The 16,810-nt window shown below is 40.5% G+C and overlaps 1 protein-coding gene across 25 annotated transcripts in view; it reads left to right on the forward strand.

The window, feature by feature from the left end:
* Positions 1 to 16,810, forward strand: part of LOC100644981 (CUGBP Elav-like family member 4) — a 594,520-nt gene that overhangs the window by 517,496 nt on the left and 60,214 nt on the right. For 8 of the 25 annotated variants that reach the window (XM_048412804.1, XM_020866872.2, XM_048412805.1 and 5 more), the window contains exons 1-3: positions 263 to 415; positions 7,188 to 7,236; positions 16,260 to 16,385. In XM_048412804.1, coding sequence (XP_048268761.1) covers positions 278 to 415; positions 7,188 to 7,236; positions 16,260 to 16,385 — 313 coding nt within the window. In that variant the 5' untranslated portion in view covers positions 263 to 277. Of the gene's footprint in view, positions 1 to 262; positions 416 to 7,187; positions 7,237 to 12,922; positions 12,995 to 13,014; positions 13,669 to 16,259; positions 16,386 to 16,810 lie in introns of those variants that run through there. The other 17 variants (XM_048412806.1, XM_048412810.1, XM_048412812.1 and 14 more) reach the window with 5 other exon arrangements.

Raw genomic sequence — 16,810 nt, forward strand, 5'->3', positions numbered from 1 at the left:
TCTCGATGAAATCTATAACGCAATTTCGAAATTCAATTACGGTCTATAAATAGAAAACACGATAAATAATCGTTGGGAAGATTTTGCATAGTCTATCGATGTTGCGGAGCGCAGAGGAGGATATGCCGTTTTCACGTAATATGCGACCTAGTTGCCGAGCGAAATTTATTATCTCGGATAAACGATGTACCTTCGATCGGTGGCTTCGCGTCCATTTACCTGTCTTCCTGTCGATCGGAGCTTCCTTCGCGCGTTGACGTTGCCCATCCCTATATGTATGGTGTGCGTTTGTGTATCGGAAACGTTGAACAGAACACATGACGGGTTCTCACGAGAAGGCGGATCGGTGTTGATGCAGAGACGTACATCAATTAATGCAGCAGCACACGTGAATGTGCCAGCGCATAACGCCGTGGTAATGTAGCTCGCCACATGGCTCCGCTGCTTTGCTTGGCTCATCAATCCTAAAACCAGACCACCCGTTCTCCAACTTACCCATCGAGCCGGGCTCGAATGGGACGCGTACTACAATATGGATCGATATTTATTAAATATTTCGGGAACCACGCGTCACAATGCTTTAACGTTAATTCTTAATGCGATCAATTATTTCTAACGTGTGTATTAGTTTCCTTCGAAAAAGTTTTAGCGAAAAGTTTAGCGTTACCACTCGGTAAACCATCGATTCTATAATTTTCCTGTACAATCGTATACGTAAACGACACGCGTGTTACTTTGTTGTGCATTATTTAAAGCAGCTAATCTATGTGACTTTGTTCCACGGATTGATGGATCAGTTACATTTCACCACATAATTAGATGATATGGTAGCGCAAATGTAAGCCGCGAACCGCATACATGAAAACGGGCCCATGTCAAAAGCAGCGTTAAACGTTTGTGAAAGTCGTGTCGGTGGTTTTCGACCGTCTGTCTGACAGAACACCAGCAACAATACCGCGATCGACGTAGACGTCGATCGGTGTCGTCGCCGTCGGCGTCACGAAATAGAGGCACGAATAACGTTTGACATTTAATGCGCACCCAGGCATTGGCTTAGATTAGAATCGGTGAACGGTGATTGGCCTGGGGACGCGAAAGCTCACTCGACTCGAATGCTCTTTCGGCGGGGCTGTAGCCGGCGTTCAAATATTTGTAGAGTGTTAGGGAAAAAAGTGATCGGGAGTGGGTGGGGGCAGGCGAATAAAAAAAAGGAGTGAGAAATTGGATAGGCAGGCGACCGGGTGTTTCGTGCCGAAGAGGCGTGGTTGCGTAAAAAATTCGATGTCGAAACAGTGTATCATATTCTCTGGTGAACATAGCGGAGTTACTCGTTACACGACCAACAATAAGAAATATGTACACAAAGACTTTATCCTTCGTAAAGTATAAGTGCCCACACTTTTTGGCTAAGATGGGGAGACGCGATAACATATTTTTTTGTTGGTACGTATCTAGGAAACAGTTGAACGATTAGCTGACGTTTTAATTTTTTACTTGTATCACTGACCGACTTTTCGCTCAGGTATAATGCCACTCGCAATTATAAAGCTGCCAACGCTACAGATATGAAATATTGTTTGTGTCAATTATAAATTTCATCGTTACAAATATAAAAAAAACAACAAGGAATAATTAAACAGAGCGCTTAATATTGACGTAATAATGAAACAGAGAAATTATATCCGGCAATTATTGCATTCTTATTAATTACAGAAATACCGATGTGGCGAAATGCAAATTATAATTTTAAAATTGCGTCGTGCATTGGAAGTATTACAGCGCGAGCAAACATTTGCACTTTGAACGATTCGAAAATATACGGACACGAAGAAACTAGATCGAAGTTAAAATTAGAATTCCTTTAAACGAAGAACGACACAAACGACGGGCTGGCTGAAAAAATAATTTCCTCGATAAACCGTGTTACCGTCGATGACGTTAAATCAGGCTAACGCGTGCATTTTTTTGACCATATATTTTCCGACGTCCTCAGCTATGCGCGCGTATAGCTAGCGTTCGTTACACAACGTTACGTTCAATCGTGGCGTACTTCGCGCTTGACAATAAAACGTGAATCCTATTTATAATCACGATGAAAACACGCAAGCAAGCCAGCGTACAGGTAGACAGCCAGGCAATGTTCGAACGCGCTTTGGACGCAGGTGCGTGTTTATTCATACCACGTTGCGTCGTAACCCAAGTTTCAATATGAGTTATCACTGGGCCGAAGTCACATTGTTTGTCAGCATCAAAAAAAAAAGTGACGCTGATAACTCGCTAACCGTGCGATATGACGGGCAAATTCATTTGGCAATTGTACGCAATACTGTCACCGTTGAAACAATAGGAGAGTTTTCTCTCTTTCTCTCTCTCCCTCTTCATTCCTCTCTCTCTCTCCCTCTCTCTCGTTCATACGCGCGATGATTTTCATGATCGTTCTCATAGATACGTTCCATTATTGATCGCGTGCAGAAATAGCAACGATTGGTTCTTTAAAAACAGAACAAAATCGTAGCGCGCGCTCGTCGAAATTCGATAGCTTAAATGATTCGATTCATTTTGGAATTTCAATTAATTCACCAATTAGCTCGGCTAGAATCCGTTTAGACGTAATATGCTAGAAGGTAATTCGAACCGCTACGCTCCTCTGTGGCATCCGACGTGAACAGAGAAGAGCATTTGCTTTTGGAGCAGTCGACAAATTAGCTGTATTAGCGGTACAGGCGCGGGTACAGATTTCGCGGAGCACGGTTTCCGGTTGGATACGCGTGCGGCAAATTATTGAAGTTAACTCGAACCCAGCGATGCCTCTGCTGCCGCGCCCGCTGATTTCTCAACTTAAGAGTGCCGATAAACAGGTTTTATCATACCGTCTCTTCCAGATCATACTCCCAACTTTCACTCATACTCGCGCAACTTTTATCATTTTCTTACGGCTCATGCCTCGATATTTTCGTCAACTTTGGATATTATCTATTTTATAAAGGAAAAAGAAGAAATATATACTAAGCACCGAACTACTAGAATATTATTATTTATACGTATACTATATTCTCTTCCTATTTTGTCTTGCTTCGGATTTCCTTATTTTAAATTCAAGCGTACCTATTCCTCTAGGGAGGGCTAATGAATTAGCGATTGAACGTAAAATAAGCTTGATGAAGAAAGAAAGAAAAAATGAACAAAATCGGAGTACTACAGGATGTAATTATACGTGGAGAGCTCACAATGGAAAGAAGAATACATCAATCATAAATTGGGGTGAGCAGACTGTAAGGTATCCTGATATCTGGCTTGTTACACGGTCACGACGGCATTAACTTGCCGAAGGGTAATCAAGTAATGAATACATCGCCGGCGAAGACCGTACGTATATAAATCATGCTGGAGAGGATGCCAGGGGCTACAGAGTGAGCCCTTATCTCCAATCAGTACATTGATTGCACGCAGCCAGGTCAAATACCGGGCTTCGCTCGACGGCTCGGCTCAGACACGATAGCTTATTCAATTTCCGAAGCGGCATTCACCATTCAATTCGGCAGTTATCAGCCTCCACCTATCCTCTATCTGGATTTTGCGTGGCTTTCTAGGAATCGTACTTCCCATAAGAGAAAAGAATTGGGTTATTCGAGACGAAGGATCGAGAGGGGTGAACGAGAGAGAGAGAGAGAGAGGAATGGTTAATCTAATTGCATGCCATCAAAGTTTTGTCTCGCGACGCTGGAAGACAGGGAAAATGCGATGTACACAATTGATCGTGCTGTATGCGAATTTTATTATCGTCGGCGAAACGATCATCGTTTCGTTCTTATGCGTTATTCTACGAAATGGAATTAAATAGATACGATTACGCGATATATTTCCTAAAGCATATGGCTATTACTCGGCATCTATCCGGTAGAAGCAAGACGCGCTTCCCACAGTGTACGTAGATAATCGAGCTTAATTAATTGCTCGTGATGCGCGCTCTGGGCTGAGCAAACACATTTACTTATTACCATCCATCTTGAGTGGTGCCTCTCAAGGGAATCGATTTTCTAAGTGCACATGGCCGACGATGACACGAATTGTCGAAGAGTCGGCACGTGATCGCAACAAAATCGTTAAATAAAGGTGTGGTCCGTGTTACTCCCATGTTTTAGCTGGGGCTGCATTCTCAACCTTGGAAAGTATTTTTAGGTACCATATAAATTTCATGAGTCGTTATCTTTCCATTTGCTCGCAGTATTTCGCAACTTTCTATTGCGTCTACGTATCATGAACCTAGGAAAACCGACGCCACGTCGATTAACAGAGGAAGTTTGTCGTCGTCGCATTATAATATCTTTCCTGAAAAAACCGGAGCCTTAAAAGTATTCCTCGCGATCGTAGTTTTTCGTGAACGACGATATTTTCAAGCTTTAAACTTAGTCGAATTCTTGCTAATTCCGTATGCATCCCGTGAACAACCTTTTGCGCTTCAAGTGGCAGATACATTTTCCTTAACGCCTTACCACCCACAATAAGCCGAATAAATGAAATCAGTTAACTATCGCTCGACGATGTAAATGAATGTCACATAATCACCAGGGTATGGTTCCGCGTTAATCGATCGATTATCGAGATACAGTGTTTCTAGTGATTATATGCCAGTGTACAACGTTGACTACGTAAAACCGTGATAAAATTGGTAAAACGATGACGAAACATGCCATTATTTTATATTACTATAAAGCTACACGAACTTTGTGAGGATGAATCGCGACGCTGACCTTTAAAAATATAACAGCAAGGAACGATTTATCACACTCCTAACCGTATAGATATCTTCAAACTCGACGAAATTATTGACTGACATCCATTTTGTACGCTAATCAACTACGAGAGAGGGTGTGGTGACTATTTGGCCATGAAGCTACCGTTAACGAGCACTAGTTAATACTCGTCCACATTAATCGCCACGTCCATACCACAATACGGACCGTAGAAGTCTCGCTTGGTGATCGTTATTGACTGGTACAGATCCCTTGGGTCGTAAGTGACATTTACACGATGCATACAGCGTTAAACTTCCCTGGAGAGCCGGGTGAGGGGTAAAACGTCGTATCTCAGTTCTAGTATCTATACGGACAGAGGGTTCCCCTGACAACGAGACAACAACAAACGCCTAATAGCCAGTGCTGGACTCAAAGTTTAATTTCCTGACTACAGGACAGTGTTTAAAGTGACCTGCAGACCTTCGTCCTCGTCTCCTTACTCATTGTTCTCCCTCATTATCCGTGAAACTACGCGTCTTCCTGTTTCTGCTCCTTTCCATACCTTCCTTTCTCACTTTCACGGATTTTCCTGTTTATTTAAACTTTACCTGCCGAGACCAGGTTTCGTGCCCTCGCCCGCCGACCAACCTAGAAACGGACACAGTGTATAATAACTTTCACGGAGTATTAAACAATAAGCAATGATGACTACCTTCTCTTGAGACGTATCTCATGCTATGTAGTTACATTACAATTTAATCGATCCCTCGACGGCGATCAGAGTTACGAGCTTGTGCAATGGGAGCAATTTATTCCCCATTAGTGAAAATCAGATTGTCAGACGTCCAATGTATGTTAAACCTTGCTTAAATGCTTCGTTACGCTTAGAAGGAACAAATTAGATGATACATCTATGCATAATACACGGATATATCGTCATGGGAGGTACAAAATAAGTAACTCGAAGATAATTATGTCATAAATTGTTGTTTCGATCTAAAAGTACTTAAAGCGTTACGCGTAATGCAGGAATATGGTCCTACCCGTCGTATCTGCTTTTATTTTTAACCTACAGTTTCTTTAATTAAAAGGAAAACATTTCCTTTCTACGTACATGGTTCGACAATATTAGAAAGGTTGATCCGAGGATACACGCTAATAAAATAGAATTTAATTGAAAGACCGAAGAACAACGTACTACGTAAAGGACTTTGAACCCGGAAATCTTCGTTGCGCTTGGCGGGTATAGCGTTTGAACGAGATCCACGTGGTCGTGGCACTGACCCCTGCGAAGCAACCCCTCGTGGTATCTGACATGCATACAGCTTGGGGAAAAAGTTTCGGGGTTGCCACGTATATTTCTACCCCAGTGGGTTCTCTCCCCGCTATTCTTGCTGGAGATAGTGCATAATGAAAAAAAACATCGAGTCAGAAGACAGATGGTCACGATGCTCGGTCATATTATGCTCACGTTAAGAAACAGATTCTCGAGCTTGCGATGAAATTTATCGTCCACAGTTGCATGGCATGTTGCTTTTCATGCCGTTAGCTTTAAAAAAGATACATATCCCTCTTTTATCGAACCATATATCGGAGTTTCTCAATAAAGGGTTCGCATACATCTTCATCAACTCGTAACTAGGACTGAAAGAATTAACGAAAGTATATAGAATCGAGCACCTAATCGTTAAACGTCGTATAATCTAATTCAAATTTGACGTCTACATTCATGAAGAAAAATGTAAAGAGGCGGAAAAACAAAATTCCCGTGAACAGTTTCAGGGTAATACACCCCTGGAAGGACCACGGAAGGTTTCAAAGTGACAGAAAGGAGGATCCTGAGACCAAAACAGCCAACCGAAAATAGAAAGAGACGAGGGAAGAAGAGGGAAAGAGAGAAAGTTAGGGTCGTTGCATGGGAGAAGGAATCGGAGTACAGTCCCGTGTCCCCCGCGTCATGAATCATGCATTGTCATCCCCTAGGAATGAACTAGAGCGCTCTGTGGTCGCGCGACCCGTCCGACAAATAAACAATGTTATTTGTTCTCTGGGATCTCGACCCATTCGCAGTGGTCCGAAAGATTTCGTGAGTGTCGGAGTTCCGCACTTTCGCAAACCAAAACGGCGAGAGAAAAGATGAGAGATGATCTCCTTTCCCAGCATCTATTTCTTTATCTCGTTCCTTTAACTCCGTTTCTCTCTCGTTTTCGCCTTCTCTTTGTTCCTCGTCACCATTTTCCATTCGCTACCTTTATTTTCTCACAATCACACCTGTCAACGACAGGGATGCTGTTTAAACAGGGCCGAACGTGACGAAATCTAGGCATACGTATAACCGAATATCCATTCATGCGCAAATATGGAATCCTCTCTTCTGCTGTAAATTAATTGCCCGACCACATTCGTTACACGTTACATAATTCTAATCGATTGTTTTTCTTTCTGTTGCAGATGAACCGTCCTATTCAAGTCAAGCCGGCGGACAGTGAAAACCGCGGAGGTGAGAACAGGCAATCGAACCAGTATATCTGGCTCTCAGATTTCACTAATAAGATCGAATTTAAGTATAAAGACGATAGTTTTAGAGATATTTGAAATGTTAACCTAGCCGAATGATTAACTTGCGATATTTTTTAGCATATACTTTCATACGGTACTAATATTTAAAGATTTTTATTAGCATCCAGTGCTAGAATGAACATTTTCTAGAACATCAACGATTATCTTTTAGCGATGCAATATTTACGTAGGACTGACAATTTTAGAAACTTAGCTTCGTAATTCTACTTTGATATTTCCTACATTTCTTGAAAGCCATTAAAGCTTTACCGATGGGGACGACTGTTATTGTACAGGTTACTACTGAAAACTACAACTCGTTCGCTTATGGTAGTTCAAAATATATAACAAAAGTTGCGTTATCGATCAAAAGCTCCAATAAAAAATAACCGGTTTAATAGCGAGCAATGAAATACTTTTATTGAATTGAAAAGCATTCGCTATAACATGCAGTAATATACGTTAACAACCCATACGTAACTTTCAATCGAGCAAACACAAAAAGGCATGTCCTGATAAAAATTCGTTTCCATATAGTATGCGCATCGTTCTGGAGTTACATACTATTCATTAATTTCGAGGCAATGCAAATGGCATCGATATATACATGCGTATATTCGCGATCGTTTCAATCTTTTACGTTTCCACGCGAGCTAAACTTTATGTACATATATTCATCGGTACACGGATGGTGGATTATCGAACCTAACTTATTAAAAAATAAGATAACAATTGCCAGCTTATCAAGTTTACACACGCTGGTTGTAACGGCAGACATAAAGATAAAACACAAATACAGTGAAACAAGTGGCTCTGATATTCATTGGTGCATTTTCCTTAATGGCACGTTTGTTTTTTCGCTATGCGTCCTCGTCTAATTTTTCTCCGTCACGCCACAAGTTAGACCTTATAAATCATAGGAAATTTACCATCGTTGCTTGCCGCATACGTCTGCGTTTATCGCCTTGATCCGTTATAGCGCCATGTAACTTCGTGTTAAAAGTTACATATCCCCATGTATCTAACTATAATATATTTTTCAAGTCATCCAATCCATTTACTCGCTATATCGATGTAGTACGCCATTCTAACGGTACGCTAGTTTTTGTTTTCCACGTCGAAAAAATACTTTCTCATTTCTACTACTTCTTCTAAATTCTAAATTCTTACTAAATTAAAAAAATTTTAAGAACGAAATTTTAGAACATGAAATTCACTTGGTCCGCTAACGACGAAGAATTGATGTTTCAACATTTGCAATGGTAATATTTTGAAAACAAGTTTCATCGTTTTGCCGTACGAACCTTCAACTATGAAAATACGATCGTACAAATAATTGTCGCAACTTTATCTGAACGAAGTATGTACATATAGGGTGTTCTGCGCAAGTTTGCATTACAACTTTATAATTTTATAATTCCAGTTTGCATATCATTAGTACCTATTTATAATCATGAATACTCGGATAAGCGTAAAATTTAATCAAATATATTATGCAGGTGTGCGTGTCTCTCCTTTTATGAGAATTAAATAATTGATGCTTATGAAACAATTTAGATGATTAATTTCCATGGAATATCATACCATCTTCTGTCAATATTAACTTTGCCTATTTTAATTATATGTTTGTACTTTCTCATGTGGATTTTATTATTTGGTTTCGCCGGATAACGAATTCAACAACTAACGACTAAAGACTGACGACTTGTAAATTTTCTAAATGTAATATTTAAAGAAAGATATCAAACAGTTAAATAAGATTTAAACGATCGCTTGAGACATTGCAAAACAGCTCTATTTTTACTGTATTTTTACCCATATCCTTATTGTTGCCGTTCAAACGCCATGAAATGCGACGAAATCCGGCGAAGATATTTGCACGCATAATGGAATATTGCGAATAAGCCGTCCAAATATCGGTTCCCAAAATTCACGGAAACATGAACCCAAAGAACGTTGTACCGAGCAATTCGGTGAAGTTGATGCTGGCCCTCGAAATCGTTCGCTCAAACGGGTCTGAATAGAAACGCGCACGAGAAGTAAATCGCGCAAAGGGCGGAAGGAGATCACGAGCAACCTAGGGGAAAGGGTGGAGCAAAGTATATGAGAAGACGGAGAAAGAGGTAGACGAAAGGATGTAGTATTCAAGGAGAGATAGCCGAAGAAGGAGGAAAGCGGGTTAGAGAGTGGCGTGCACGAAAAGGGGGAGGTAGTAGATGAGGGGGGGGGCGTAATTCATATGCTAATCTGGCGTAGATGCCATTGTAATCTCCGGTCGCCTACCTCGATGTGGCCCCACAAAGCCCCAGCTTGACGCGGATGCAGGAGGAGTGATCCAGAGCTTAACGCTGTCACTGCTTCTGCTTCTACCGTCTTACTGCAACCGGTATACCCCAACGTACATCACGCATCTGCGTAGTCGCAGACTTCAATCACTGTGTTATTGAATTTCGTCAACGACGACGATCCGTCTTCGATCCTGCCGCGACGTCATCTAGCGATGCCGCGCCGGTATCCTTTTGTCGTCGCGTATCTATATCTTCGTCCCGCTGTATCTTGTGCTATTCTTACGTGTCATCGCAGTCGTAGGATTGTCTTTGAAAAGATACCCGATTCACCTCTGCAAAGTGAATATGAAGAATTTCTAACGCTACTTCAAAGAAATGATACGCGAGGCAAAAAGACAAAATCGACGTTCAATTTTATATGAAGCATCCTGCAGTCAAACGTTATATGTATTTCTCGATACGATCTAAGCGTATGTAGTGTTGAAACGGACATTTCATATATTACAACCCAGTACGTGAATTCTACTTTGAAACATTTTCTTATCAAAGATGTGCAGTGTATTCTTTTTTACTCCGGGGCTGGAACGAATCGACTTTAATCGACAAACCTTCGACGTCGGTCATTTTTTTCGCTACTTTTATTTATATTGCGCTAGCACAGAGCGGCGAACGATCGAAGCAACCGTTCTTAAAGATGATTCGAACAGCAAGAAACCTAAGTATGATTGATCGTCTCGCAAAAGCAGCCGGAATTAAGTGTACAACGACGAAAACAGATTTGAGAAATGCGTATCTCGCACGGAAGTTGTGCACGAACCCAAGGGTAGCCGAAGTTCCTGCGAGTGGATAAGGGTAGCTGGTGTACTAGAGCAGCTAGTTGAGCAAGTAGATAAGTTTCGATCCCTCGGCGATCCACCTTGCTTCCACCGCCATCACTCGCCCTACTATGTTCGAGCAGATAAACGTATCCTAGGATATCGGGACTCTCGAAAGCTGCCTTCATTGCTGGCAACTTTGAGTTGGCCGACGTGACGCAAGCGCCTCGGTCCGAAGCCGTTGCAAGAAATCCTTACGGATTATGAGAGGGCGACGTGCTTCTTCGCAGTCCAGAGAAACGATGTGTCGTAAATAGCTACGGCGTAGAATAAAGTTACGTATGGGTCAGTAATTGTAGCATACTTAACAACCGGAAGCTCGTTAAGAACGGGCAAATTTATACCGAGTTAAATTAACAACCGGTAATCCTAAATTCGGTCGAACGTTTCACTATCTAACTTTTTACAGAATTTTTGCATGATCGAGAGTTTCTTTGTTAACCGCGCCCACGGTTCTAAAAATTCCGTACTGGTCTGTGGTATATCTGATTATACTATACGTGATATACCTCTATATGTAATTATTATCGGCTATTATACCTTCGATAGAATCAAGATCTTGCGTTTTTAGACGCTATCACATTCTTGGGATGCCTACGTAGAATTTCACGCACGAACTCTAAGCGAAAGCCGTGTAATTAAAGGTTTCGGAATTAGCATTAGAAATAAGCATATTGATATAAGCATTAGAAACGCTTGGATGAAAATTGCACATTATCATAAAAAGTATTATCATAAAAAGAAGGTGTCAGTGAGCGTTCTTTCTCCTGCTGAACAAAAATAGCGAAAGAATACGCACAAATGCTTGGGGAATTTTACGCGATGAAATATAACATGTAATCTTTAAACATCGCTCGAATCAACGTTGTCTTTTTAAGGACGCTATCGAACAAAATGTTAATTAACACGTATAGTATGCTTCAACTATTTTTCTACTAAATTCACCGAGGTGACGAGGACACGATTTACCTTCAATTTTTCCACGTTTCCCAATATCATTTTCTTCGCCGCTTAATCGAATCAACGCGATAATAGCAGCAGATTAAGAAAAAAAGAAAAAGAAAATTGAAAGAAAAGTTCATTGTGTTAGCGAGCTGGCGCGATAAAAGGAAGCACGGTGTCAAACAGTATGTTCGTTTTGTTCTCCGAGTCCGGCGAGAAGATAATTTCCCGAGGGTTAATTCCTTCCTCGATTTCTTGAAGGTCTTAGCCGAGAAAAGGGAACGCGAAGGGCACGTTAACACTTAGCTTGAGCGACAAAGGTCCAATTCTCGGTCCCCACGGTGTCCTGGCACGACAATGGGAACAAACGCTCGATGAAAAGTACTCGGGGCTAAAGGAACGAGAATTCCCTGTCAAGGAATGGCGGGAGGAAGTGTGAGAAAGTGAAGGAGGGTAGGCGAGAATGGGCAGGGTGGACGAAGGGGTAAGAATCCGTGGAGAACAGGGATGCAACGAGGCTGCAAGTCAGGCGAGAATCTAATTTCCCGAGACAAATCCTTAAATGTGCCCTGGAGCCTGGCTGGAAGGCGCGAGTCAAGCCAGCAGCTGGAATGAGCTCGCGTCTAGCAGCCGCGACGACGACCTTTAACTTGGTTCGCCAATTTTGCATCTCCATAACCTCGCGAGAACGCGTCATTAAGTTCATTCACGCGGGAAACGCGGTGAATCGAAAGCACGATCCGCTGCCACGTTATCCAAGGAATGTAAAATTTTGCGATAAAACAGTTACGCCCGACTGAAATTCTCCCTCCCAACTGTATTTCCGACTTTCAAATTTCCGGTTAATGCGAATATTGTTCCGTAATTGGAAGGTGATTCTTAAATGTACGAACAGAAGCCTGATTTTCCGAAATTTCAGCTTATATGTAAGGTATACGACTGATAATATGTGCGTGAGTTATTTGAAAATTTGACCTCTTAGTATATAATGAAAACGTTTGCACGTGAAACAACGAATTCATGATTTCAAGAACTTTTCAAATGACTTATGCGTTTCTTTCCGTATCATGCAACAATTCGTAATGTTTGGATCCACGTCAAGCGTATCGTTATATTCAAGTAGATTTTAACGTTTCTCGTATGATTTCAGTGCTGAATCTACTACGTAACATTCTTCGAACATCGTAAAATGTTAATACGTAATATCTGTTAAATTACAATAATAAATTAATCATCTGTTTCTTTCATTTAGCGATAATATCTAATCTGATATTGGGGACGATATTTATAGTATAAATTTTCTGTGGATCGTTAGGATGTGATACGACTTTCCATAGGAACGATCGGGATAAACGAAATATGCCAGATCGTACAGTCAGGCTAAAGAGAACACACTCGATCGAGCATCAGCAGAGAATCAGCGTGTCGAATAGTGTTGCAAGGATACATATAGGCAACGACGACAACAAATGGTGTACTTTTGGGCCCAATGGCATTTCTTTGTTTCTGTTCTGTATTCCAGAGTGCATGATGGACGACGGGAGCACCAGTGCCATCTTCTGGAAGTAGGAGGCACCGGTGGCGGCCGCTGAAGGTAACTTCGACTTCCAGGAGATAGCTAGCTTCCTTCCAGTACCTCTATTCTTCTTCTCCGCAAATCGGCAGAAGGAGAACTTCTCTAAGAGAAAAAAGAAAGAAAAGAAAACGAATTTTCCTCTCTCATCACGCCATCACCGCTGATTCAGCCAGCACAGCTCGCCGCAAAGTTCATTTTGCTGCTCGCTAGTGTTTGACCCACAAATCCCGGCATTCCTTTACGAACTTCCCGTCCCTTCTTCTTCTACGCTACTCTCCAATTTCTTAACCCAACGCACAACCGGCATATATCTATCAAAATTCCGAATACCGCAGGAAAAATATATTTTCCGTCTCGTCGAATTTTTCTCAAAATTACAAATTTTCCTTTCGATAAAAATTGACAAATTGGCTTTAAAAGCACCGGCCATGGCGATTCATGGACGTATCTCACGTTTGTTGGCAACCGTTTTTTCGATTTTTCGTTTTTACGATAAAATTTTCTGCTCCTTGCGTACATCTTAAATAGCGTAGATCTTTTAGAAAAAAGATATTCCTACCATTCGATTTTCGCGTAATTCGATCGATGGACGTGTCTTCCGCCGAAGACCATTCTCCGTCTCGAACTGCCGTTCCGTTCTTCCTAATCCATTTCATCCAAAAACACGGATATACAACGTGATACACTATAAGGTATTATAAATGATGTGCGTGCCCTTTCACATGCGTGAACCTTTATTTAGTAGCCGTAAACTTGTCGTTCGTGTTTTTGTTCTAGTTATTGCGCACAGGCGTTATCACACTGTTCAAACCTCGTTATCGCGGTATCCGCGTGGATGCTCTTAGAATCCTTGAATATCCCGTTAATTAATCTGGCCAGTCATTCCGCTTATTAAGGGAAGAAAGAAAATTGGTTTGAAAAAATGAACGATGTCTAGTGCGATCTTAGAGCGTCTACCGACCGTATCATACAGAGAACCTCTTTTTTTATTCCGAAGGCCGAGTATGTCGTGTACCTCGTAAAATCCAGGCTCCTTAATTAATTCCAAATCCAATTTCACCTTATCCGTTCGTATGGGCAACCACCTTAAGCGTATATATATATAGACAACGTATATATATACACTCTATACCGCTCTTTACAGCTATGACCATAAAATAGTGGCTCGCTCGTTGGATGTGTTGTCTCGTTCGTTGTCGATGTGTTTTTTATCACCTTTGTAAATATTTTCTGATTATGATGTCAGCTACGTTTCTCTTATTGTATTACTTAGATATGATTCTATATGAAAACTTTTTTACCTCCTTCCTACCTTCCGATCCTCCTACCACGTTCCCAAAAAAAACTTCATCAATTTCCTATTTGCCACGTCTTTTGTCACGTAGTCCCAGTCGATTTTGCACACCTACGATTACTTATTATCATTATTATACAGGGGTACACGTACACACAGGATACACATTCAGTGCAGATATTTCTAAGAAAGAACATTTTTATATCACTGTCGACTGTTAAATTGATTGGTCTATATCGACGGGCGAGGCAGGAAAAAAATGAAAATTTTCCAAAATTTGCAAAACCAGACATACCGAATTCAGACAGTCGTAAGTCGTATTTGTACAGAATTATGACAAATGAATCGCTAAACTTTGGAATGGTAATATACATACATATGAAAGCAAACTGTTTTCCTAGCTTTGTAACTAAAAAAGACCTTTGCATTCGGTAATTTTAGAAGATATATTTTTCTCATTTGTCAGTAGTGTAATTACCATATATATACATGTTAAGTTTTCCTTTTTTGCGATATAAATTTTATATGATCCTTTGATCCTTGTGATACGAAGTGGTATTTGATCTCCATCGTTCAGACAATGTGTTGTAATCTTTTCTTTCTATTAAATTGCGTGCAATTATCGTTCTTGCAAATAATAGCATTATAAAATCGAGATTCGTGGCTCGATTAGTAGTATTAAACTTTTAGTACATTCAACAATCGTTATCGCGTAAATTTACAATGATTAAAAGAAAACAACAATATTTTCAGTAAGTCTAATCTTTCCTCGCAATCGGTCGAGTCTACGTGACGAATTAGAGACAGCTATAATTTGGAAAGAAGCGTTCCTTCTACATAGGTCTTTTTTAGATTTTTCGAGTAAATAGATGGAGCTATCGAAAGTTTAGCGACCAATCGTATAATTACTTCCTACATATTTTTGCAGCTAATTTACGCAGTAAAAGAAAAAGTAAACAAACGGAGACATAATCAGGCCCAAATGTGCTCCAACGAAATAACAAGTATCACCGGGATTATAGGTCGATTCCTTTTACTTGTCGTTCTTGCGTACAAGTTAGAAATAGCTGCAGATTGATAAAAGAATAATAAATAAGTGGCGTGTGACCCTTTATAAGCGATATGTTAACCTCAGCACCACGCGGAACACACTGGTTGGTGGTATTTATTAAATTATGCGGTACGATCGCATATAGCGATTAAGATTACCATTACTGAGATACAAACTGCTCGCAAATCTAAGCGTAAACATGAAACGTATTCGTGAATAACACTTTTCTAAAGAGCTCGGAAAATGAATGTTAATTTGGAAAGTATCAAACCACCGCCTAGAAGTTCCGCTCGTAGTTGAGTTGCTTGTACGCCCCATCTGGTTTTTACGCGAATCCCGTTTTTTCTACATCTCTTTCTTCGGCTTGTGGTGTAGGACGTAGGATTGAAATTGGTTGAATTAATTTTAATTTCCTTTAATGTCGTTATTTTTTACCTTCTAATTCCCGTTGAAATACATTATTCGTCTCTGTTCACACGTGTACGTCGTGCTACATACCAATGTCAGTATTACGAACAATATTTTATTATATTTGTCATTTTATATCCGTTACGTATACCCGTATAGTGAACGCATATGTGTATACATATACATTGCTGAATGTAACGAAATGTTCGGCCGTTTACAGGCTATCGCGTAAATTTTCATATAACACAGATCGTATATGTATATATCTGTATACATATAAATATATATAGATATACATATGTATAGACATGTATATGTGTATCTATATAACCCTTATCTCCTTCCCCTTAGGATGGTGGATGCTGGTGTAACCGTGTAACTTTGTCGTTTTCGGTGTTAGCCGCAAAATCTCTTTTTAATGCCTAAAAAGCGCTATAAGCGAAATCGACCTCGATCCTAAAGCATACACTAACGTATTTCTTTGTATTTTTTCTCTGTTCTCTCTATTTCGACACGCGGCCGACCCGCAGACAGAAAGCTGTTCGTGGGAATGCTCAGCAAGCAACAAACAGAAGACGATGTCAGACAGTTGTTCACTGCCTTTGGCACAATAGAGGAGTGTACCATCCTCCGAGGACCCGACGGCAGTAGCAGAGGTGAGTAAAAAGAGTATCATTTATCTTTGAGTTTTGACACGGTTCCGTGCCCAGAGGAGACCGAGTGTTTTTGATTCGACTTTGAATTCTACTGAAAATTTTACATCGAAATATTTGATTACGGGAAGTAGAAGTTTCTCCTGAATTCTTCACGCCCCGATCTTTCGCAATTACTTTTCTCGAGCTGAGTGGCAGAGAATAACTCTGTTTGGCGAAGGTTTTCAGCCTATCGAATACAAAGATGGATACGAAGAATATATAATAGTATTATGTTAGAAATGAGAAAAATAGGAAACTAAGATAACGGTATGACAATGTTATAAATATTCTGTACACCGCATCCTAAACCTGCGAGATATTTTTTCTTTAAATTGTGAATTTAAACGCATACTGAAAAATTTGTACCGTATCGTTTTTGTACTCAG

This window comes from Bombus terrestris, chromosome 15 (genome assembly GCF_910591885.1).
Source record: "Bombus terrestris chromosome 15, iyBomTerr1.2, whole genome shotgun sequence".
Taxonomy (NCBI): domain Eukaryota; kingdom Metazoa; phylum Arthropoda; class Insecta; order Hymenoptera; family Apidae; genus Bombus; species Bombus terrestris.